The sequence below is a fragment of the Blastomyces dermatitidis genome (genome assembly GCF_000003525.1).
Source record: "Blastomyces dermatitidis ER-3 genomic scaffold supercont1.5, whole genome shotgun sequence".
NCBI classification, from domain to species: Eukaryota; Fungi; Ascomycota; class Eurotiomycetes; order Onygenales; family Ajellomycetaceae; genus Blastomyces; species Blastomyces dermatitidis.
Window position 1 is genome coordinate 3,861,404 of NW_025544778.1, and position 24,040 is coordinate 3,885,443.

Consider the following 24,040-nt stretch of genomic DNA (forward strand, 5'->3'; position numbering starts at 1 on the left):
CTCTGGAATACAGTCGCCCTTGATACGCCAGTTTTGATCCTTATAAAAGTCCGGAACTTGGGGGCTTTCGCTTGACGGTGAAACTCAATCTGAATGAACATTTTTACCCTCTGTTTGAAATTCTTGGAGGGGCACCAACTTGGCTGCTGGGTGCCGGAAGGCTGGTGCCTTGGTAGTGTTGGGGTATCGCTATCACTGTCTTGCTGCTCCTCTGCTCAATCCGCAAACCGAGCACCACCGGGGGGGTTTTGCCTACACGCCCTTCTGCTACCATCCATGGATGCTTTTCCGGGAAATAAATCCATAGATCTGGTTAAAAAGGGAACAATCACGCATTCTTATTGATCAAAGCTAATCAGATATCGATACAGCTTCGGTTCATTCCCACCTGGGCACCAACTGTGATACGACGCAATTACAGATATCTTGATATGAAAGCCAGGCAACAACACCTTGTTTACACGTGTGGATAAAATGGATGCCCACATGACCATGTATTCTTCAGGTTTCGCTATATCACCTCTCCCTGGGAGACTGGACGAATGTAAATGACGAAACCCTTGCACAGTACCTCCCCCGCCACAAATTTGACTCATTTTGCAAAAGCAATCCTGACTGGCTTTCCAGAGGGACATGCCACATATCTGTTCAAAGCAGAAACAGAGAAATAATTACCAGACAAGAGGAAACAGAGGAAGTAAAGCAGAAATACAGTGTCTCAAACTCCAATCTGGTCTTTCCAATTCGAAATTCTTCAAAACTGCACTATCCTCCATCGTCTGCTCCCTGACAACCTGAAACCCGCATTTCAACGCCTTAAAGCTCTCCATGTTTTTCTCGTTGCATACCACATATAGCTTGTCTCATTTCCTATTTTCCCCTCTCTTCGACAAGCTCCACCATGCATTGATCATTGCAGAGGTCGCTTCTGTCCCAATCCCTTACCCCACTCCTCTAGGTGAGTAAGATACCCTAGAGTTGGCACGGGTACCAACTCGCTTATACCCACGGTGCCTATAATGCGCCCAGCTGGGCTATCAACATGCAGCATGACGAATTGTTAACTAAGCCCTACAGCGCAGGGTGGGGCGGTGAACGTCTTTAGGGCCATCCATTTTCTGGTGGCGGAGACATCTGCATCAGGTATAAAGGGCCAACTAACATAACACAGGACGTCAGCCATATATTAAACAGGCGGAAGATTGCCTTTTGCCGGATGAAGGGGAACGGAAGCATTTAAGAAGGAAGAAGGCGGAACAAAATAAATAGAACAAAAGACAGGAAGCCAAGTCACATCTCAGTGTCCTCACAGCATCCTCTCTCGAGCGGATGGCAAATAGGCCCTCTGCATCTGAGTCACGGACTTCACGGAGTATCAATCGCTGGGAATTAATGATACTTGGGGTAGATTCTGGCGGAGCCGGGAGGACGATGTCAAACTCGGAGTCCTCCCTGACAGATTCGGCTATAATCCCTCCTGTTCCGTGATTGTTGCAGCTGTCATGCGGCATTATCGTCCAATTATCTAGTAAATTTTGACTTTCCAAATTGACTATTTAAACCCGCAAATAAAATGCCGAATCTTTTTGGAGTTTAATCAAACTCTTCCAAGGGTATTGAAAAGAACTTTGTACCCTGAGTATCATATCCTCCTCTTGTTCAGCGTTGGTAAAGAATAAGGCGCGGCAAGAGCATCGACATAGTTACTTGCGTCTCCTTCCCAGCGAGAATTGGGTCCCGTATTCCATCCATTGTTGCTTCTGAATGAACTAGTACGAGGACGGATCCTGTTCCTGTTGCCTGACATAATGATTACGGACTCCGCAGACCCATCGGAGGCATAGCTCTGCATCGGCTCTGAGCTGTTGTAGGGTAGGGGAGGAGGAGGGGGGGGGGGTGGGGAATTCAACGCTTTTTTTTTCTTTTCTTTTTCTTTTTCTTTTTCTTTTTTTTTTTTTTGGCTAGTTATAGAATGTGGTTGAAAAACCATGCGCTGAGGTTCATGAACTAACATCAAGCTAGAAACCTCCCAGTTCTTTCGAGAAGATTAGCCCTAGAAAAAGCAACTCTAGGAAACGAACCAGCTGGCCAGAACAATGCCAATGTGGACCACTTTTAACATGGTTGAGAAAGTTTCTTTTTCGCATTCTCTTTTAAATCTCGCTCCGACTCTGAGGATCTCCGATTTGAATGCAACGTTTCACCGACGTTAGAACAGACCACAAATGATATCGAAAAACAGCAAGAAACTGTTGGGGGTCCCGGGTTAATCGGCCCTTCTACCAGCAGTGCGCTGGTGGTGACTGAGCTCTTTTGCCCCAGTAGCCTACATATACACCAACCGCCTGTCCTTACTATGTGGACAGAAGCCTCGACTAAAGAAAAATAGGAAATTGCGCATGATTGGTGCAAGTATCCCCCGTACTTACTGACGGAGCACGAGCCTAAATGCGACTAGTTGTGAGAGGTGCATGATGCTGTATGTTGACACATATTAGGCTGGACGCCCTGTCCAAGGGTTTAACCGGCCTCTTGTTCAGACCCCCCCGCGTCTCCGCGCTGGAGCGATGGTTCCAGTCTTTGACTCCACTGCCGGGACACTGTCCTCTTCGGTCAACACCAGCCGGTCGGTCGGTTGAAACAGACGACAAGTGTCTTGAAGTCTCAGCTCCGAGAGTTACGCTGCCAAAGCGCGAACCACCACAACCTCCCAACTCCTGCAGAATGCCGACAATCGAGGCTCGAGAGCTGTGCTACCCTGGTATTTGTCGCACTTCAGCACTTCTTCTACCCTTAACCTAGTTGGTATTTCCATAGTCAGATCAATCGTCGGCAGGGGTGGATTTGCCTTTGGTGCGCACAAATGTCCTAACGAGCGCTAAATATTTTTGTTCAATCTTCGAGGCAAAAGACGCCGGACTTCGTCTTCCTACTCCCTGTACGCGCTAACCAGACCACGTTAATACGCCCTGGGCCATGCCCAATTTGATATGCATCCCCGAATTTGACTAAGAACGGTCACGGAAAATGAAAAGAAGATGTATCTAGGGGTACTGCTTTTTCCCTCTGAAAACCCCGTTTGCAGATCGAGACGTGGGTTATTGAGTTACAGCCAACTTGTTCGATTGTTGCACGTTACATAACAGCAAACTCCAGGTATCCTGTTTCTGCGACAGCAGAGAGCCAAGCATAACGGCGGGCGCCAGATTCACCAAAACAATCAGCCCAGTGCTCTTCCGTCTGTGTTTCGGACCTCGCACAGGGTTCACGGAGAGTTTGTGCTTATCCACGCTGCATATAAAAAGCAGATAAGAGCGGAGCGGACCTATACCATCAAAGCGTTGACCAGGCGTTGATCATCTTCGGTGTGAAGCTAGAGAAAAGAATCGCAAGTCAAGCAAACAGTGGGGCAGGTGGAGGTGCTTGTGTATTTCAAACAAGCTACTCCGATGTTTATATGAAAACTACCCTGCCCCTGCCCTCTGGGAAGATGAATTGCGGAAGGCTGGGCTAGCTTGTGCTCGGTCGCACGGTATACTTAACCATAATAAGAGGCCTGGAAGAAATGAGGCAAGCTTTTTGACAAGGCCCTCCCGCTCGTCTTTCCTTTTTTCTCTTTCAACCCTTTTGAATACGTTCAATATTCAAGCCTTCTTTCGGGGAGGAGGGAAGTGGAAACAGAAACATAGAGATTCAGCATATGTTATGTTTCTGATAGCTCTCCCCCTCTTTTTCCTTTTACAAATTCTTCACATATAACTATACCTTTTTAATATTTTCTCGTTGATTCACTTCTCCTTCTTTTTCCAGTTAAATATTTCTTTATTAACTCTCCCTTACTCCCTGCGGTGGGAAGGTGAGAGCAGCAACACAACACCAGCGGCCTCAACCCGGCAACAGTAATGGCTGCCCAAAATTCAGTAACGGCTATCCCGCCCGCCGAGAAAACGGAAGAGGAATCGAAAATTTCGATTCAGAAATCAAAGAAATCACCGGCGTTCTATCTCTCCGTTTTCTGGCTTTGCCTTATATCTGTGATCACGTCCTTGGATTCCGTGATCATAACAGCCATTATACCATCAGTTGCTAGAGATTTACCTGGCACCACAGTACAACTTTTCTGGTGCGGAACGGGATTCTTGTTGGCACAGACGGTTCGTAACATTCAACTTAAGTAGCACATATCGGCTTCGGAAACTGCACAGGAAGAGCTCAGCTGTTTACCGCTTGAAAAATAAAAGCTAATGCAGACGGACCAGGTCACCATCCCGCTATATGGGAGCTTTAGCGATATCTTCGGCCGTAAATGGGCTCTAAACTTCGCCCTCGTCATCTTTACATTTGGAAGCATCCTTTGCGCAACAGCCAAGCACATGCAATGGCTGGTTGCTGCACGAGCTGTCAAAGGTCTCGGTGCTGGGGGGAACCTTAGCCTGGTCTCTGTGATTATCAGTGACATAACCACACTACAAGAAAGAGGCTCGTACATGTCCTTAGTGTCTCTAGCATGGGCCGTGGGCACAATAGCCGGAGTAAGCTAGAATCCTAATTGAAATTTTATTCACATAATCGTGGTGAAGACAACATACACCTGATCTCCGGCTAACAAATCCCTCAACCGTGAAAAATGGATATAGGTCCCTATCGGCGGCGCTATCGGAGAACGCACAACGTGGCGATGGGCATTTTGGATTAACGTGCCCATCTGCGTCGTTTCCATCGTCGGTCTCACCATGTCGCTCAGACTCAAGTCCGCAAAAACCACGCTGAGGGAGAAAATTACCCGCATCGACTTTCCCGGCATCTTCGTCTTCGTGGGCTCGACCACCTCGTTCCTCCTCGGGTTGACAACTGGGGGCACACTTCGCCCATGGGGCTCCGCTAGCGTACTTGTACCACTAATTGTGGGGGTTTTTGGATGGGCTTTGTTCATATATGTCGAGCTCAAATATGCCCATGAGCCTATGATTCCACTTCGGGTGTTCCATGACCGCACGGCGGCGGCGGGAGGTTATTCTAGCGTCTTTTTCCATGGGCTTGTACTATGGTCTTTGTCTTATTATATCATTATCTTTGTGAGTTTGCTACACTCTACTATCTCTCGGTGACATATGATAGATCTTGAGAGAAACCGTATCGGATATGGAGCTTACACTTCACAGTTCCTCGGAGTCACCCAGCATGGACTCCTCCAGTCAGCCGTGGAAACGTTACCGGGATCGTAAGTTATTTGCCACGGCTTGATAATCCTAGCCCAAGCAACGGGAAACATCCCCCTTCCAATAGGAATAGAAATACAGAACAATATTGAAAATGAAAGAACCACTAACCCACAACCATCACAAAACAGCGCCTTCGTCGCCCCCTTCTCCATAATCGCAGGGATAGTGATGACAAAAACCCTCCGTTTCCAGAAGGTAGTCTGGACCGGCTGGGTAGTCATGACAATCGGCACGGGCCTCAATGCCCTACTCAAGCCTCACTCGAACGGCGGCATCCTCTATGGCGTACGTATAATCATGCCAATAGGCGCCGGCCTCCTATTCCCCACGACAACCGTCGCCGTACAATCCGTGCAGAAGGGCGAGGATGTCGGCATCGCCACCTCCGTGCAAGTCTTTGCGCGCAGTCTCGGCCAGGCCTTCGGCGTTGCGCTGGGCGCTGTGATTTTTCAAAACGAGTTTGACAGGCTCGTGACACAGGCGGTGGCGGCGGGTGCGTTTACTGGCAACAGTAACCAGAACATGCTGGTCCATGGATCCCAGGCGGACGCTGCGTTCGACATCATCCAGACGTTTCCGGAGAATGTGCAGGAGGTTTATCGATATGTGTATGCGGATTCGTTGAGGACGATTTGGTATGTTCTTACGGGACTTTCTGGATTTGCGTTTTTGGTAAGTTTAGCGATGAGGGATGAGAGTTTGAATAAAGATGCGAAGGGGAGGCATCAGTTTGACCATGAGAGAGGAGGGGACGCCCACGGGGAAGAAGATTCTGAGCAGGCGAAGGAAGGTAAAGAGTATTCGAAGGAATCTAGCGCGTCGAGTTCTAGGATACAAGGCTAAAAATGGAGCAAGAAAGGCGGGAAAAGGGGGAGAGGATTTGTGATACCGAGATAAATTCGTAGCGCTCTTCGTAGCGCTCTTTTTATATACGGAATCATCTCTCTTCGGCTTCCTTTCAACACGTGTAACATATATATACAAACAAAACGTCAGCATGCTAAGGCTCAGGATTTCTCAAATCTAAGTTATTATATCATTTTTTCTTGATGATACCTATTTGAACGTAGCGTGATGTGCGTCGGGTGCTCAGGGGAATGGGTTTCTCTTCCGCAGGTTAGTTGATTTTATGACTAGATTCGCAGACATGGTGAAATCGGACGGTTGAAACATGGATGTGCTGGTTGTATCATACCACTACAATCCCCATCCTGCCTCATTTAACGTAAGAAAGAATTATACTTGGAATGTGAATGTTATATTCTGCAACAAGCTCCTCCTCTGATTCCACTATCAGCTTGGCCCCCCCCCCCTTACTTTATCACCAGATATCAAAGCGATTTCCCCTGGTGCCTAGCTATAATGAACATGATCGATCTCATCCCATATCGTCGACAAGCGGGGAAAACCAAAGAAGAAAAAGAGATGATCCCCAGCTCAAGTTTATAAAACACCCAGCAAAAAGAAAAGATAAAAAAGAAATATAGGCAGTAATAGACATATGAGTTGCATGGATATACCGTACCTATCGCTTCAAACCAACCTATTTATCTATCCATCCTTTCATCCATAATTCCACAGAAAGGGCAGCAATACAAGAATGTCTGAGAAACAGAAAAAAAATAAAATAATAATGTACTCCCCGACCCCAATCCAGTCTCAAGATCACCTATGATAAAAATCACCGATACCCACCACCACCACCACCACCACCACCAGCAGCCCGACTCTTAGCTCGCGCCTGCAAATTCGCAAACAGTAGTTTAAACCCATTACATAGCGCCATCATGTCCGGATACGGGTTACGTTGCAACTCATACCCCTGCGGGATAACCTTGACAGCCCAGCTATTCAACTGCGCATTCTCGCCTGCTTTGAAGCAGAGGTGGAAATAGCCCGGGTGCTTGCGGTCGATGCAGAATGCGTAGACGGAGCGGCGGGGATTGGCTTTTGTGTAGGTTGTTAACCAGCCTTCTTTATGGGGGAAGTGTAATGTTAGTTTTCATTTTCTTGTTGACGTTTTACAACGCTATATATGTGGGGGAAGTATTACGAAACGTACCTGTATCGGCCTTGGTTCCCTCCTGGAACTTCTCATGGTTCATCATATCATCCACCTTCTTGGCCATGGCCTTGATATGGTTGACGATAAGCTCGTCAAGATCGCTATACGAGTACCTACCGCCAACCTTCAAAATCTTGCCCACGGAGAACTCATTCTCTTTGTCTAGCTCAAGGATGTCAAGGTGTTGGTAGATGCCATCGGAGACCTTCCAGGTGGCGGCGATATGGTCGATCCCGTTCGATGAGGGTCTGATAACCACATCCCCACGGCTCTGGGTCGCAAGGAACTCCTCAGCTTGCACAGAGTTGAAAGGGCGGAACAGCGGATGTTTGATAACGCGCATTGCCCGGCCGCTCGTCTCTGTCTTTTCGCGGAGCGCCTCTCTATCCGCGTCTTCTTGTCGCTCATCCCATTCGCTGCGGAGGTGATCGAACTGTCGTCGATACGGCTTGTTGACCTGACTTTCTCGCAGGGAGACGTTGGCCTGGAGGAGCTTACGGTTGAGGTAGAGAATCTTTCCCTGAACCGTTTGGTGGGGGGCAAACAGACTTCGAACGGGGATGTCATAGCGGTCGGTAATTTCAACCTCGCCGGCGATAGCGTCGATTCCGCAGTCTAGCTTGCCGTCGATATGATCGTCTGTAACGCGTTTGATGGAAATCGGCACGACCATACCTTCTGCCAGAGACTCGGGTGTCTCTCCAGTCAACATGGTGAAGATAGTATCCGTGCCTAGGAAGGCAAACTGTTTCCGCAACTCTTCATACGGCTGCTGTAATTCCGCACGAATGGTTTCGAGAGTAGCTCGCTTCCGCTGGCTAAGGTTCTTTTCAAGCTGCTCAGCGTACTCCTCGAGAATAAGATCATTGACTCTATCCTGCGCGTCTTCCTTGATAAGTTTGCGAATAATAGCGCCTTGTCCATTTTCATCTGTTTCAGCCTTGATATCTTCTTCATCGAGCTCCAACGCATCAGCAGCCATTTTCCGGCCAATATCATAGTCTTCAGGATGAACACGTGTATTATCAAGGTAGTCCGCGTCCGGATCAGTACTGTCATAATCAATAAAGAGGAAACTGGCGCAGTTGTTCCAAACTTTGACGCCCATGGCCGGATATTGAGCATTGACGCCAAGAAGCTCCATCCTATTGTTGACAATGCCTCCGTTCATATTGATAATCTTAAGAAGGTGGGCAGCTTTCCGAGGGCCAAGGCCGCAGACGTAGGGAAGTAGGTTTGCCGTTGCCATATCAGTGACAGCCTCGTTTATGTCAACACCACAAAGGTTGACCATGTCCACGAGAGCCGTTTCCAGCTGCTTCAGGATTTTGTCCTGAGGAACAAGTTGCTGTCCTGGCTTGAACTGAATCGATACAATGTCTCTACCCAAGGATGCGTACTCCTTCATCGGGTTCTGGAGGTACTTAGCCAGCGCAACACAATAGTGAGTCAAAGTAGCAAAACCAGGATGCTCCATTTTAGCCCGCTCGCTAGTCTGGTAGAGTCGGGCGACTTCATCGTTCACCATAACCACTTCTAGGTGATCGCTGACTTCCTCATCGTAGTCGTTGGTGTAAGTAGCGCCACGCAGGTCTTTCGAAGAGACAAGATCCGACAGTTGTTTGGAAAGCTTTCTAGTCTCGGGCGAGAACCCGGATACACCAATAACATCAGGCTTGCGTCTATCCACGAGTTCAACGAAGGCGGCGACGTCTTTGCCATCCGCAATCATTCGGCCCGAGTCACCGAGAGAGAGGTCGACAAATTTTCCATTCTCCAGCACCCTACCATCTTCTTCAACCCATGCCCAGTAGATAGGATCTTTCCCGACGACACCGTTTCCATTCGATAAAGCAAGAACTCTGGGAATGGTGCCTAGAATCATCCCCTTGGGCTTATAAGGAGCCTGATCAAGTCGTAACGAGAATGCTTCTCTGCACTCCTTGGCAACATGGTTCTCGCATTCCGTCCTAATATTTTCCTTAACACCCCGGCTCATAATCCTCTCCAGCTTCCCAAGGGCCATATCAACAACCTCTCTTCGCTCTCTATTCCACGCGTCAGCAAGTTCGCTAAAGTTATCCGATTCGATCTGCGAATAAAGGTTTTTCTTGAAATTGTCAAAATTCTGGAACCGGACTTTAACATCCACTAAGCCCTCTTCCTCCGCTTTAAGCATCCGCAGGAAAAGTTCCGGGCGACGAGCAATGTCGCTTAGCTGCTGGTTTCGAAGGTACTTAAATTCGTAATACGGATGCTGTTCGTCGATCTTTTTCAAACCCTTCTCCGTTCTGAAACACTCGATAACTCCATTCATGTAAAAAGCCTGCCTCATAACCTTGCGCATCTTGGGATTCATCGTAATTTCTTCGGCAAACATTGACTTGGAAGCCTTCAGAGCATGGCCGCCATTTGTAAAGTTATCGTCAAGAAGATTATCCGCCATCACGTCTGGCTGTTCTGCGGGGTCTTCGGTATATTGCCGCTTTCCTTCTTTCAGTGCATTTTGCGCGAAAGCATCCGCAGTGATACCAAATGCGCGAACCAAACCATACGCCCGGCTATTTCTGACACGTTCTGAAAAAGTTCTCGTGGTAGCTTTCCGCCGTTGTTTAGAGAGTCCATCCTCGCCACCCCCATTAACCACTGCAATATCCCTCAGCTGACTAGGGTACTGGAAGTAAAGATAGTCCTGCACATCCTGTAGCTCCTCCATGGTCACAGCCAGTGGCAGCATCGATTCAAAGATGTCATCTTTTACGTTGCTAACCGCTTGAAGGTTATCGTAAGTCTTTTGCAAGCTGTTACGCTTATCGACGAGCGACCGGAACTTCAGATCGTATTCAAAAATATCCCACAAATCTATCATATTCAACAGCTTCTCAGCCTTGACGACATACTCTGGGCCATCCGGATTGGAAGGGTCAGGGGACACGGGAACTTTAGCAGCGTGTATAAGATAATCTTTGCGATGCTGGAATATAAACGGGACCTCCCAATCATCAGTAATCATGAACTCGAGGACTTTCGCAATGGATCGCTGGAACGGTTCACGCAGGTCCGGATCGAGGCGCTTCTTCAGCAACATGAGGTTCGATATCCAAATCGCCTCTTCCTTGAACTGCTCGTCGGTCAATATGACATGCTTGTATGGCTTTCTCGCGATCTGACATCGTTCAGGTTCATCAGTGAAACGAATAACATTGTCTTCCTCGGTCAACATCTTCTCCGCGAGTTGGGACGGCTCGAAAACATCCTTCAGGTCAAGTTGCTTTTCTTCATCTTCGTCCAGCTCTTCCTCTTGGTCTTCGGTCTCAAGCGCAAATAGATAGTCATTCCCGTCACCAAAGGCCATCCGCATGTCTTCCAGCGCTGTCTCATCAAGGCCTGTTGCATCCGTCACGCCTAATCCTGACAACCCCTTTCTCATGGGGCGTGCAATTTCCTCGTCTTCTTGTAGCTGTTCGCGTTCTTCGTCTGAGAAGACATCCTCCTCGATGAAGTTGTCCATATCATCCTCCATCCCCCTTCGTTCATGTCGCCCGATTCTGCTATAGTGATCAACCTCCTCCTCCTCGTCTGAGTTGAACATGTCATCGATGCCGCGAGAGACATGTCGATCTCTGTCAGACTTGTGGCCGCGTTTCAGACGTTTGAACTTGGACTACGGGAAAAAATGAGACATTATGTCAGTTCTGGTATTTTCGCAATAGAAATATATTTGGAACCTACCTCAGTTGGTAGAGCACGCTGTAGCTCTGGGTTATTTTCTCCGATCAGGTAGATATCTTCTTCATCGAGGTCCTCATCTTCACGCTCGCGCTCTGCCTGACGACGCCTTTTCCGTTCGCGACGACGTTCTTCCCGGTCCTCAATTTCCTCATCCTCATCGACGATGAATCCTTCGCGGACCTACACAAGGAATGAAGTGTCTCTTTTTTAGTTCTCGGGTTTGGTAGACAAAAGAGAGGGGGGGATGGGGCTGCGAGATTGAGAGCTTACCGCGCGTTCAGCTTCCTCGTCATCGTCGTCCTCATCTTCTTCGCTTGAGTCCTCGAATTGTCCGTTTACATGCTCGCGCTCTCTGGGGCCATCGCTGGCCGCTTCCCCGTCATAGGATACATCGTCCTCCTCGTCGTCCAGCAGGGCCTCGTTGTCGAGAAGGTCCCGAGACGTCATATTTGGTGTATGTTGGGCAACGCCGACTCTGGAGCCAAGCTAGTCAATAGCTCGGATAGGGGCTTGAGAAGTACAGACACAAGGAAAGGAGGGATGGGGTGGCGCTGGCAAAGATTGCAGAAGAAGATGATGAAGAAGCTCCAGACAATTTTTCTGATCGGGAATGGCGACGGAGGTCAAAAAGAAGCTGCCGACTGTGGCTGGTGTAACTAGTGTGGCTGGTGGTTTAGTGCTAGACTATATTAGGAATGGCGCAATATGTTATATATTTTCTCCGGATGAATTTTGGACAATCTTTTAATGAGCAAACCATGTCTACTACTTAGTACTTACTGATAAAGAGTGCACAGCTGCCATTCTATTATTACTAGCATTGACTAGCTACCGGTAGCTCTCCGAAAATGTGGTTAATAAAGGCCTGAACAGCCAGGCAACCCTAGGAATGGAAATCTTGCAGGCTGTCATCAGTTGCTTTACGGTGAGATGAGATGGCTGCTTGGGTCAATATAAAAGATAAATACGACTGACTAGTAATAACATCTTCGCGGAAAAAGTGAATTCGGTATAAATTCACTATTCAGAATATTAACTATTCCGTATAAGAAATCGACAGAGGAACGTCCGTTATCCATCGTTACGTCTGGATTCCAAAATAGATCAACTGCTATTACTTACTGCCTTGAAATTCACACCTAGGAAGCTATCCGTCGAGCATTATTATTACAGTATCAGCATGTTTAACCGCCAAAAGCCGAGGGGGCCACTTTGTATTATTGGCCATAATGTTTTGCCTCAAAAAGAATGCCGAATCCGCTAATTATTGGCAATAATGTCCTCTATTTATCCATAGATATGGTCAAAAGGCGCTGAACACAATCATGTAGTGCTATTTAACACCGAAATCGAAAATCGAAAACATGCTCAATCTGTCGCCATGTTCCAGAAATTCGCGAGGATATTCATCATCAGGACCCCCAAAGCGGCCATTGGTCCAGTCGGTTGGGGATGTTCCTTGTTAACTAGCTAGGGGACAATAGGAATTTACACCTTTCAGTCTTCAGTCTCGTGCATTGGAAGACCCAAAAGCCCCTGCTGTTTGATGCCGCTGGATAAAAAAAAGCAAAAAAGAAAAAAAAAAAACAAGAGCCCAACGACAGGCACGAAAAGAGCCAGCTCACTCCATGATTTGCTATCTCTTCTCCGCAAGCATGTTCACGAAGGGCCAACCGCGCAACACTCCGGGAGAATTTCATGACTTACGTTGTAATTTAAATTAATTCCTCGCACAGCATCCCAAGCCACGGGTCAAGCAGATCGTGGGCTCTTCGGGCGTCTCTGGGCGTGGATTGGCCACGCTAGAAAGTCATTCAGTACTATTTTCTGCTAGACTGCCGGGTCACGGAGGACGCCCTGGGGGATAGTATAGTGACAAAATTTGGGGGCTGTCAACAGATTTACACACCCGGCCAAGGGGCAGCATTTCATACTATAACTATATTATAGGTGAGTGCCAGGCGTGGCTAGCAGGAGCCAGCTATCTTATGATCTTTTTGATCTAGATGGTAATTTCTCCTGGCAGCTCTAAGTCATGACAGTAATCTGAAAATGAGATTATACAGATGAGATGTAGAGAATTGTACTGTACATCATCGAGTTCTTCTCAACTTCAAGATCTACTTGGGGACACTAGTAATTTTACAGTAAATATCAACTCGAAGGACCATGGATTAATGACGACGATCCTTGCTTGTAAATAGACAATAGACTATGCTATTATTTAAAAAATTTACTATTCCCAGCCAGCTATACAGCGTATACTAGTAGTCTATGCTATACGGAGTAGTTTCGCGTAGGGTTCTCGGAAAAAATAAAATAACATAAAAGAAATAAAAGAAAAGAAAAGAAATCCCAAATGGAGCCAGAACCTCGCCCCTCCTCAAGAATTTGATAGAGGCGCGTCTAGTTTCAGTCTTTGGCAGAGGGGATTCTGGAACGTCCCTTGGACACACTGCCTTGCCTGCCTGTTAACTTATTTACTCGATAAGATGGATACATTTTGGGTCAGGAATTAGCCGCCTGGTTCCCATCCTGCGGCAAAGCAATCCTGCTATTTAACATATATCATTAGATCTCCCTCGTCTTCGTCTTCGTCTTTTAGTTTTCCTTTTTTTGGCTCTATGCAGCGTATATCAAAAAGTTCTCAGGTTGTTCGTTGTTCAAGGCTCTGCTCCACTGCGTCGTTCGTGGTGGTGCCCAATTGATAAATAAGTTAATAATATATATTTAACTCTTCTCTCCCCCCGCCAAACCCAACCAACCACAACCCGGATTGGGCTGGGAGAGAGAGACCAAACAAGTGACCAACCCAACCCTCTCCCGCATCAACAACAACAAACATCAACAGCAGCAGCAGCAACAACAACTACTCATAGACATATATCTATCTACTCACATCCTAATCCAATACCATCTGTTCATTCATTCATTCATTCATTCATTCATTCATTCATTCATTCTGCATTCACTCACTCACTCCCTCACAGCGTCCCCGTCACCACCACTCATTTCTAACCAAACCTCGACGACGTCCCCCTCCCCAAATCATTTGCCCCCACCCGACAACAGCGTCGAGGATCGGCCAACAACCTGTTTCGTCATACAAGAGAGAAAAGCTAAAACTAAATATAAATATAAAAATAAACTAATCAAAGAAAAAGATAAATACATCGAACCTCCGGATCCACTCCCCAGACCATGGGTGACTCCTTCAAGGCGCGGACGCTGAAGCGAAAGAATGTGAAAGGGCTAGCTCTCAACTCTGCCGGGCCAAAGGCTGGCTCCAAGTCCTCCGACGGTGATGCTCAGATGCCAGGCGCCATCGGAAATTCAGACAGCAACCGGACAGACACGCTGGAGATCGGACTGGAGTTTAAGCTCGATTTGAGGAGTGAGGACCTGGTGGTGCTGAAGGAGCTCGGTGCAGGCAATGGCGGAACCGTCAGCAAGGTTATGCATGCGTCGACGAAGGTTATTATGGCTAGGAAGGTTTGTAGTCTACCTTTGTTTTCCTTTAAAAAAAAAAAGAGAAAAAAATTTCTTCTATTTTTCCGATGCATCTTCATAACATATTTATATATAATTTTTGGCACATATTTTGTGAATACAGGATCTCTAACGGCTGTGTCATTGGGGTTTTGTCGATCTAGATCATCCGAGTAGACGCCAAAGAGAATGTGAGGAAGCAGATTGTACGAGAGTTACAGGTCGGCCATGATTGCAATTCGCCGTACATTGTCACGTTCTACGGCGCTTTTCAAAATGAAGCCAGGGATATAGTACTTTGTATGGAGTATATGGATTGCGGGTATGTGAATGCTTTTTCCGTTAAATGCCTACTTTATGCCCTGTTTCCTGGGAGAAGAAGTATATAAAACTAAGTGATGTGTCTCCTCCAGCTCCCTTGACCGTATCTCCAAAGACTTTGGCCCCGTCCGCGTCGACGTCCTCGGAAAAATCGCAGAATACGTCCTCGGAGGACTAGTGTACCTATATGAAACACACCGCATCATGCACAGAGACATCAAGCCCTCCAACGTCCTAATAAACTCAAGAGGAAATATAAAGCTATGCGATTTTGGCGTGGCCACCGAAACAGTCAACTCCATAGCAGACACTTTCGTCGGCACATCGACGTACATGGCTCCCGAGCGTATCCAGGGCGGGGCATACACCGTGCGCTCAGATGTGTGGAGTGTCGGTTTAACCATAATGGAGCTGGCTGTGGGCCGCTTCCCTTTTGATGCAACAGACTCAGCTGCGGGTGACCGCGCAAGCGCGGGCCCAATGGGAATTCTGGATTTGCTACAGCAAATCGTGCATGAACCGGCACCCAAACTGCCCAAGAGTGATGCATTCCCGCCGATCCTAGATGATTTCGTCGCCAAATGTTTGCTAAAGAAGCCAGAAGAGCGGCCAACACCGCGAGAACTATATGTAAGTAGCCTATACGTCCCTTTCTCATGTATTACTTGATTTATTTATTTATTTTTCTTTTTATTACTATTTACTAGAATCTAACATGAACCAACAAACTCCACAGGACAAAGATGCATTCCTCCAAGCCGCCAAACGCACCCCCGTAAACCTCCGCGAATGGGCAATCAGCATGATGGAACAGCACAACAGGAAATCATACCTCGCCCCTCCAGCCCCAAAAGCCATCACCCGCGACGGCTCGCGGGATTCCATCTCCCACTCCCGAAACGCAGAGACCTCCCCGCGGCCCCGCTTCACACCGACGTCCGGCGAAATCCCCCTAAACATCGCCCGGGAACCTAACAGCAACAGCAGCAGCAGCAGCGGCGCGCGCATGTACAGTGATCCCATGTCCGCCATCGAACCCTCGTCCACAATGGGCTTCGAGCACCTCTCCCTCGGCAGCGCCACCCACCACCATCCAGACTACAACCACACCCACAACCCCGCCCACAATCCTCTCCAGCACCTAACCTCCAACGGCACCAGCAACAGCAGCGCAAAGAGCAACAACAACAACAACAACAACGGCCACCCTCACTCCCACTCAACCCGCCAATACCCCAGCCACCCACACATCGACACCTCCGTCCCGCAGTACGCATCGCCCATGTCCGCGTCCGCCGCAACGACGCGCGCGGCGATCCAATCAGCAACACTGCCGTCGAGGCCCGCGCCGCCGCCCTCCGGCCCGCTACCTGCGCCTCCTGGCTCGGCGGGGTCTGGCGGTTGGCGGACGCATAGTCATCGGGTATGAAGCTTGTGAGTGGGGGTTGGTGAGCGGTGGTGGGAGCGGGCGGAAAAGAGAGGGAAAGAGAGAGAGGAATATTATGGGGTATGTGATTGTGATTTAAATTTAAGCCATTTTGTCTTTTATCTTTATCTTCTGTTTTTTTTTTTCCCCTCTGGGCGTTCTCGTCGGTTGTGAATATCTTCCTCCTTTCTTCCTTTCTAGTTTATTTTTCAACAGTTTATTCTCCCCTTTTCTAGGATGGATTGGATCCATGGATGTTATAGCCACGCTTTTCTGGTTCTTTTTTCTCTGTCATTTTACTCTGTTCTCTCTATTCCCCCGACCCTTCCCCCCCCTTTTTTTTCTTTCTTTCTTTCCTCTTCTATTCTATTCCCCTCAACGCAAGGCAAGGAGGAGGGAAGCTATCCAGTTTCTCTTATCCCCCTCTTCTTCCACAACTCAGCTCAGCTCAGCTCTTATTTATTTATTTATTTATTTATTCACTTTTCTGTCCAGGATTATTGAATATGAAACACACACACGTGCACACTCTGACTCTGACTCTGACTGACTCTGACTCTTGACTCTGACTCTGACTCTTGGCGTTTCTCTCTTACCTCCTGACTCGTACCCAATTCTTGCAAAGGCCGGGACGTAGGAAGTAGGAAGGAAGAATACAGCCCAGCGGAACATGAGACAAGGCGCAGGACGGCGTTGTTGACGAAGCGGCAGTCATCAGTAGGAGGTGGGCGAAAAGGACGTAAATCATGGTTAACAACAGATCTATATATATATATATATGTGTGTGTGTGTGTATTTCAATAGATTTTTTTTATCATGATTCTAGATTATAAAAGCACAGGATATCCCAAAACCACATCTCTGTTGTTTGTAAGTCACAAGAAAAAATTAATTATACGTAAGGGGAAATAAACGAACAGACAAACAAACAAATGACTTGCATTCTTTTTCTTCTTTCTTATGAACATGTGAGCGAGATAGATAACATGAGCCAGACATTTGTAGAGAGTAACCATGCAGTTAGTATATAAAATGCAAAACATATATAACCCATCCATCCATCCATCCATCCATCCCTTTCTAAGTGTAGTTTTTTTGACAAAAATGGTGCAGATATGTAAATATATATATGTAATGTAATGTATGTATGTATGTATCCCGCCAATTAATGATGATTGAAAACAAAATATGTAAGAAGAAATGACAGAGAAATATATAGTTTTGTCTGTGATGATGGGGAAGACAAAGACAAGGAATGGGCAACGAAAAGGGAAGTTAACAACATCAACACATCATCATGACATCTGGTGTTTCTCACAGGATGTAAACAGGGAAACTTTGGGGGGAGGGGAAAACAAGGGAGTTAGTTATATATATATGGAAGCCAAAAAAAATCCAAGGCGAAGGAAGAATCGGTTAAAACTCTTTTGATCAGAAAAGTGTAACGAATATGAAATAAGACCATGCAATCAGGACAGAGTGAGGGGGGTTAAGGTAAGTAAGGCAGGAGAGGTGATAGACAATAACTTAGAACAGGAACCGGAACCCGAATAGACACCAGAAAGCGAAAAAAGGGACCCAAAAAAAAAAAAAAATGAAAAAAAGAAAAAAATGAAGGGAAAAAGAAACAAACTTCCTCAAACCATCTCAAACCCTTTCCTCCTCCCGCCCTTCTTCCCACCACCACCGCCGCCGCCACCACTGCTACTACTCCCACCACCACCACCAATCCCCAACCCCATCCCCTTCGCCTTCCTCTTCACCACCGGCCTCACCATAACCGGCAAACAATCCAACACCCCTCTACTCCCCTCAAAATAATGCGTCACAAACCCCCACCTCAACAACCGCCGCAATGCCGCCAGGCGTAACCACTTCCACCATCGATCCAGCTTCATAAACGCATCCTGGTGGATCTTCACCGTCTTCCGCGTGCCATACTGGCGAGACGTCTCGCTGTCGATGGCCTTGCTGTACTGCGGGCCGCGCCGCGGGTTGGCGATGGTGGTGTGGATGGAGGAGAAGTTGGCGTGGAGCGAGCGTTTGGACTTCTTGTTGATGTGGCGGCCGGAGACGTTGGCGAGGGCGTCGACTTGGTGGAGGATGCGCGGGGTGTTGTGGTATGCGTTGTAGCGTTTGATGAGCGGCGGGCCGTGATCGCCTGCGGGTCCATCCTCGTCGTCGGATAGGAACGAAGACCCGTCTTCGTCCGCGGAGGACTCATTCTCCCCTTCGTCCTCCACGTCCGGCATCGACTCCCCTTCCTCCAGTGGCGTGTAACTCTTCTCATAGAGCAGCGCGATGTTCTCGCCTGCGGCAATCTGCACCGCCGCCTCGGTGCTCTCCAGCTGCTCTGCAAACGCCTCGATGGCGTCTTCGCTCTCATGTTCGAGATCCTCGACCTCCGTCGCGAGGAATCCCCACTCCTCTAGCGCGGCGGTGACAACACTCGCATCGTCGGGCGCATTAACATAATGGCCATCGGACGAAACGATCTCGAGCAAAAAGTTCATCTGGTCGAGGATCTCGTCCTCGCCCGCGTCGCCGAAGAAGGTGCAGGCGCCCAGGCAGTGGATGGCGGCTGCTTTGATGGGCATGTTGGGGGAGTCTGTGATGGTGCGGCGAAGCAGAGAGGAAAACTGGTCGTAGATGGTTCCATCGAGGAAGGTCAGTGCCGTGAGGCTTACTGCTTTCAGGGCTAGGACTGTTTCTTTCTCGCTGGACTCGGATTTGATGCTCTTGGCGAAGGAGGCGAGGAGTTCGTTGAATTCAGGTAGGGATTCGTCGACGTAGTGGGATGTCAGGATGCGGACGTAAGCAGTCAGTGCGTCCTCGCGACTCAGGTTGCTGCTGCGTTTGCGGTCGTTGTAGTCTTTTATCACTTCTTCTAAATCTTGTTGCCAGGTTTCGGAAGCGGCTGCTTCTTCATCATTTGCAGAGGGGAAGTATTCATCGAGCGATGGGGAGCTGTGGGACGGAAATAGATATGTTAGCAGTGCGCAAAAGAATTTATTTAAATTTTTTTTCTTTTTTTTTAAAAAAAATTTCCCCCTTTCCATTTATAAAAAAAATTAAAACCATACCTGTAGGCCGTTCCTTCACTCTCAGCATCCTCGTCATCTGAAGGATGCCTGCTCGCGTTACGGGAGGAAGGGCGGGAGTTTTGAGCGGAGCTTGCGCGCGAAGTAGCCCGAGAGGCTTCACGGCTCTGTGCTTTGCGCGAGACGGTCTTTTTGCTCTCAAGAGCCTGACGACGGAGATCCCGCATGTTGGCTAGAATGTATATCGAATTCTCTTGGGTTTTGGTTCCCTTGTTTTGTGGGGGATGGGGGATACGAGAGAGGTAGGCTGTTGGACCTCTGTTCCTCTTCGTCTTCTCAATAAAGTGTGTTTTTTTGGGAGCGAAAAGTGTAGGAGTAAGGATGTATCGTGCTTGGAAGAAGCTCGCGGTTGATGATATATATATATATGTATATATATATAACGAGAGTGGCGAAGCCTATTGATAGGTAGGATAGAGAAGGATGCGCTGGTGCGCACAGTAGTAGAGGGTTCAGTTCGTATTTCTTGGGGAGTCCGGCAGGTGCTAGCCCAGAGGCCTGGTGGTCTTGCAGTGGTACATGCACAAGATGCAGCGGAAGGTGTGTAGAGACGAATAGTCCATAAGGTCAAGCATTACCATTACTAGGGTAGAAGAAGAAGTCTTATACCGCGGGATCGTTTGGGAGTCTGAGCGGGGTGGTGACGGAAATGTGTGGAGAGTGGTTGGTTGGTTGGTTGGTGGGGGTGGAGGAGGAGGAGAAGAAGATGATTGTTGTATATTGTTAGGGCTCTTGGTGGGTGGGTGGGAAATGACGTAAAAATAGTCTGGCAGGCAAAAAAAGTCAACAGGATAAAACACGCAGACTAAGATCACAACACAGAGGACGAGATGGATGGATGATTGGAGTGTATATATACATTAGCCAATACTCTCGAACCCTCGAAGTCGAAGTAAGTGAGGTAACTGGATATAGATATCTAACTGCTGCAGCGTCTGGCCTATACAAAACAAAAAAAAAAAGAAAAAAAAGAATTTCCCCGATTAGCAAGATTAGGGCTCGCCCTCTGATCCCGATCCGGCTAGCTAGCCGAGGCCCTGGCAAATGACGTCATTTTGTTAGTTCCTATTTATTCGAGTTCGAGTACAACAAAATAACACAATAATACACATACCATAGTTACCATACAAAGAGTAGAGAGAGCCTTTTGACTATTATTGCTCTATTGTATGATCAGCATTGGTATTAATGTATTATTTATTATTTCAATAATAATAATAATAGGTAACTTACCGTACTTCTTATAAGTAAGTAGCTCTTGGGACAGCCAGGGAAAATGCGTAGGGAGAGAGATGCTGTCATGATTGCTAACTTACCAAGTAACAGCTTCAACTAGTCATTATTAATACTTAGTTACCTAGGTTATGGTTATTGGTTGGTATAGGTATATATCCACAGCGGGATGACGATATTATTTCCCCCTCTCTCTCTCCCACATCATCACATGTCATCATATGTTTGATCTTTTCGCTAGCTCTCCCTCTCTCTCTCTCTCTCTCTGCTTGGCTTTGTGCTATGCTGTCCATAATATATATATATATATATATATATGCATGTACAGACATCTATCCATCTTGTTTCCTAGTTCAACAGCAGAGAGTCTATCTAGCTGGGGATTTGGCATGGCTATTATTGCAGCCAGTCCAGCAGTCAGCTGCTGACATTTATCACAAGCCGAGTTCGGGATTCAGAAAGAGAGAAAGAGGAAAAAGGGAAAAAAGAAACTCTAAGCGAGTAAGTTACTCCGTAGAAATAAATAAGGGATAATAATAATAATAAGGCTCGAACTTGGAAGTCGAGAGAGAGAGAGTTGAGGGTTTATCTATCGCCTGATCTGCCCGTTCTCCACCGCCAAAACTTAGTTAAACACGGGCTAAGAACTTAGTGGGAAGAAGCCCCATTCTGGGCGGTGTCTGGGCGGTGTCTGGGCGGTGTCTATCTCCGTTCTAGGCCTTCTACCGCAGTCATCCACTTATTATTTACTACTAGTACTAGTTATGATGCCAGCGGTTAACCTAGGAGGTTGATGTTTATGTTAATGTTTGTTTATTAATTATTATGCTCATGTGGCCAGCGGAACCAGTCAGCCCGCAGGGGGACAGACAACACTCTTTGCAACTAACTAACTAGTTACATCCTATAACTATATAATAAGAGTCTTGTTATAAGGTAGTTATAACACATACACACATACATAGTTACTACATTGCAATGAGTGTTTCTGTATAGGTAACTTTCCCCTCTCTGTTTCTCTCTCCGAGATATTCCATACTCTTTTTTCTCTCTTCGATTCCAGATACACCTCCATGTTACAACCATTCAATTATTCTTGTATGTACAGTTACTTCTGCTGCTGCTGCTGCTGCTGCTGCTGCTGCTGCTGCTGCTGCTGGTCCCTGAACAAGATTTCTGCAACGGCAAAAAACCGTCCGTCTTAGCCAGTCTCATCTGCCGGTCATTTTTTTTTAGCTTCATTCTTGTACAGCAAAACTCTCCTCAAACCCTCTCAGAAAAGGAAAAAAAGAAAAACCTCACATCTTCTCTAATTCTATCCTAGTTATATTATATATATATATATATATATATATATGATTGCAGAAGTCTGAACCACAATGGCCACTACGCGCTTCTTCTTCTTCTTCTTCTTCCTTTCTAACATTTATTCTAGTTTCGCCTCCAAGCACAAATCTTGGAACAAGCATCACTCGCTCGGCTACAAGGGTATCTAATAAGTTGGTACCGCCGACTTCCATCTTGTCGCCACCAAGTACTAACATTTATATCTTTTTTATTTTGTATTTAAGAATACAAAAAATAAATAAAAAAAGCTTCTCCCTCCTCAAAATAAACAAAAAAGAACCGCTACCCTGGCGCGACCTCCAGAATCCGCGAAACGTTTCCTTTGTCTCTCTTCTCCTCCCCCCAGGTCTACTTCACCACCTGCCCGAGACCATTTCGCACGACCTTCTCCCACCAAAGTATCCCGCAGATCTAGAACCAATCGACCCTCTTCAATATCCCTCCCCCCCGCGGGATATGGAGATATGTTGTTAACTCGTGCGTCTCCAGCTGCGGTGGACACGGTGGAGTCTGTGAGCTCGGGCTCGTTCACTCCAACCTCGTCGCGAAGCCGGCCCGCCTCCGTCGCTGAGTCCCTGCGCAGCAACACGGTGCCGCCGGACGGGCATTCGCAAAATGCGCCAGTATCAGCCCTGTCGCTGTCGCTGTTACGGAACGAGAAAGTAATCGCGTCGTCAAATGGCATTACCGTTTCGATATGCTTGGCTGAACCTGTGCTGTTCCTCGAAGGGTTCGATCGGAACGATGCCGACACGAGGAAGACTTCGATTCTCCGGGGGATCCTGCGTCTGAAGCTATCTAAATCTGCTAGGATTAAGAAGATTTCTTTGAATTTCAAGGGGATGGGCCAGACGAATTGGCCGGACGGTGAGTAGTCGTCCCCCAGTAATCTCCATATATTGCGATTCTACGTAGTTAGTGATAACCAAATTCTAATAGGACTATGTTGATTCTAATATGACTATCTTCATAGGCCTCCCGCCCAAAAAGAGCCAACTCCACGAGCAACATGTAATAATGAACCACACCTGGATGCTATTCAACGCGCAGCTCCCAGCCGCGGAATATAGCCACGGCGCAGACCACATGAACCTCAAGGTGCCGATGGTATCGACAAAGGAGCTGGCCGCATCGACAATCGAACTACTCGCAAAATCCGGCTCAGCCACATCACTAGCAAAGCTACCCAAGGAAGCCAAAAGACTCTCCCTCCAATCGACGTACTCGCGGAGCTTTGCCAAAGGCGACACCCACCACGGCGGGCCCAGCGTCGCATCGCGAGGCTACAAGCTCTTCCAGCCGGGCGAGTACTGGTACAATTTCGAGCTCCCCATCTCCTCGCGGTACTCGGAGAGCATCAACTCGATAGCGGGCTGGGTCAAGTACACGCTGGAAGCGACTATTGAGCGATCGGGCGCCTTCCGCCCTAACCTCCTCGGCCACAGGGAGGTTCCCTTCATCCGCACCCCGCCCGAGGGTTCGCTGGAGCACGTCGAGCCCATTGCGATATCGCGCACGTGGGAAGACCAGCTGCACTACGACATCATCATCTCGGGCAAATCGTTCCCGCTCGGCGGGCAGGTCCCCATTGCCTTCAAGCTGACGCCGCTGGCGAAGGTCGTGCTGCACCGCATCAAGGTGATTATCTCGGAGAACACGCAGGTCGTGGCGAATAACAAGGCACACCACCGGCTCGATACGACGAAGAAGGTGCTTTTGTTCGAGAAGCGCGCGGATGCGCAGAGTACCAGTGCGTTTCCTGGTAGTGTTTGTCGGGTCACCGCTGGCGGGGGGGTTGCGTACGATTCGCGCCGGGAGGCGGCGGAGGGGATCGAGTATGTCAATCGGCGGAGTACGAATCTGCTGGGCGATTTGGAGAGGAGCTTTGAGGCGGGGCCGACGGAGATGGAGTTCAATGTGCAGCTGCCTAGCTGTGCGGAGCTGAAGAAGAAGGATACCTCCCATGCGCTGCACTTTGATACGACGCATGAGCAGTTGATAATAAACCATTGGATCAAGGTAGGGTGGTGCCCGTTCATGATAATATATGATGAATAAATTCTTGTCCTAAAGAGCTGAAAAAAAAAAAAAAAAAAAAAAAAAA

At 47.8% G+C, this 24,040-nt stretch overlaps 6 protein-coding genes across 11 annotated transcripts; 3 read left to right on the forward strand and 3 right to left on the reverse strand.

Annotated features, from left to right (window-relative positions):
• Positions 1 to 275: 275 nt before the first annotated feature.
• BDCG_17118 (uncharacterized protein) lies at positions 276 to 1,942 on the reverse strand. The gene has a single exon (XM_045426275.1). It carries the CDS (start codon positions 1,509 to 1,511, stop codon positions 1,176 to 1,178), a length of 336 nt encoding a protein of 111 aa, XP_045281245.1. The 5' UTR covers positions 1,512 to 1,942; the 3' UTR covers positions 276 to 1,175.
• A 349-nt stretch (positions 1,943 to 2,291) lies between these two features.
• Positions 2,292 to 6,457, forward strand: BDCG_05399. 2 transcript variants are annotated; one of them, XM_045421075.1, is made up of 6 exons: positions 2,292 to 2,408; positions 2,499 to 4,154; positions 4,260 to 4,532; positions 4,638 to 5,075; positions 5,163 to 5,221; positions 5,351 to 6,457. In XM_045421075.1, the coding sequence occupies exons 2-6, from the start codon at positions 3,903 to 3,905 to the stop codon at positions 6,063 to 6,065; spliced, it is 1,737 nt and encodes a 578-aa protein (XP_045281247.1). In that variant the 5' UTR covers positions 2,292 to 2,408; positions 2,499 to 3,902; the 3' UTR covers positions 6,066 to 6,457. The 2 variants fall into 2 exon arrangements, with proteins under 2 accessions (XP_045281247.1, XP_045281246.1); XM_045421074.1 differs by having other exon boundaries at positions 2,308 to 4,154.
• BDCG_05400 (transcription elongation factor spt6) lies at positions 6,382 to 13,086 on the reverse strand. The gene is made up of 6 exons (XM_045421076.1): positions 12,727 to 13,086; positions 11,800 to 12,513; positions 11,290 to 11,675; positions 11,020 to 11,199; positions 7,285 to 10,951; positions 6,382 to 7,196 (listed from the first exon to the last, which is right to left on the reverse strand). Exons 3-6 carry the CDS (start codon positions 11,464 to 11,466, stop codon positions 6,904 to 6,906), a joined length of 4,317 nt encoding a protein of 1,438 aa, XP_045277039.1. The 5' UTR covers positions 11,467 to 11,675; positions 11,800 to 12,513; positions 12,727 to 13,086; the 3' UTR covers positions 6,382 to 6,903.
• A 401-nt stretch (positions 13,087 to 13,487) lies between these two features.
• On the forward strand, positions 13,488 to 17,316 carry BDCG_05401 (STE/STE7/MEK1 protein kinase). The gene is made up of 4 exons (XM_045421077.1): positions 13,488 to 14,511; positions 14,673 to 14,830; positions 14,922 to 15,459; positions 15,566 to 17,316. The coding sequence occupies exons 1-4, from the start codon at positions 14,221 to 14,223 to the stop codon at positions 16,256 to 16,258; spliced, it is 1,680 nt and encodes a 559-aa protein (XP_045277040.1). The 5' UTR covers positions 13,488 to 14,220; the 3' UTR covers positions 16,259 to 17,316.
• On the reverse strand, positions 17,061 to 20,629 carry BDCG_05402 (IFRD domain-containing protein). Of its 3 annotated transcripts, XM_045421080.1 has the most exons (4): positions 20,471 to 20,629; positions 20,216 to 20,393; positions 19,339 to 20,122; positions 17,061 to 19,222 (listed from the first exon to the last, which is right to left on the reverse strand). In XM_045421080.1, the coding sequence occupies exons 3-4, from the start codon at positions 19,521 to 19,523 to the stop codon at positions 17,893 to 17,895; spliced, it is 1,515 nt and encodes a 504-aa protein (XP_045281249.1). In that variant the 5' UTR covers positions 19,524 to 20,122; positions 20,216 to 20,393; positions 20,471 to 20,629; the 3' UTR covers positions 17,061 to 17,892. The 3 variants fall into 3 exon arrangements, with proteins under 3 accessions (XP_045281249.1, XP_045281248.1, XP_045277041.1); XM_045421079.1 differs by having other exon boundaries at positions 20,216 to 20,569; XM_045421078.1 differs by having other exon boundaries at positions 19,339 to 20,569.
• Positions 20,630 to 20,820: 191 nt separating this feature from the next.
• On the forward strand, positions 20,821 to 24,036 carry BDCG_05403 (arrestin domain-containing protein; the record flags this gene model as incomplete). Of its 3 annotated transcripts, XM_045421082.1 has the most annotated exons (4): positions 20,821 to 21,585; positions 22,025 to 22,088; positions 22,161 to 22,803; positions 22,910 to 23,994. In XM_045421082.1, the coding sequence occupies exons 3-4, from the start codon at positions 22,401 to 22,403 to the stop codon at positions 23,992 to 23,994; spliced, it is 1,488 nt and encodes a 495-aa protein (XP_045281251.1). In that variant the 5' UTR covers positions 20,821 to 21,585; positions 22,025 to 22,088; positions 22,161 to 22,400. The 3 variants fall into 3 exon arrangements, with proteins under 3 accessions (XP_045281251.1, XP_045281250.1, XP_045281252.1); XM_045421081.1 differs by having other exon boundaries at positions 20,858 to 22,088; XM_045421083.1 differs by having other exon boundaries at positions 21,380 to 22,803; positions 22,910 to 24,036.
• Positions 24,037 to 24,040: the final 4 nt, after the last annotated feature.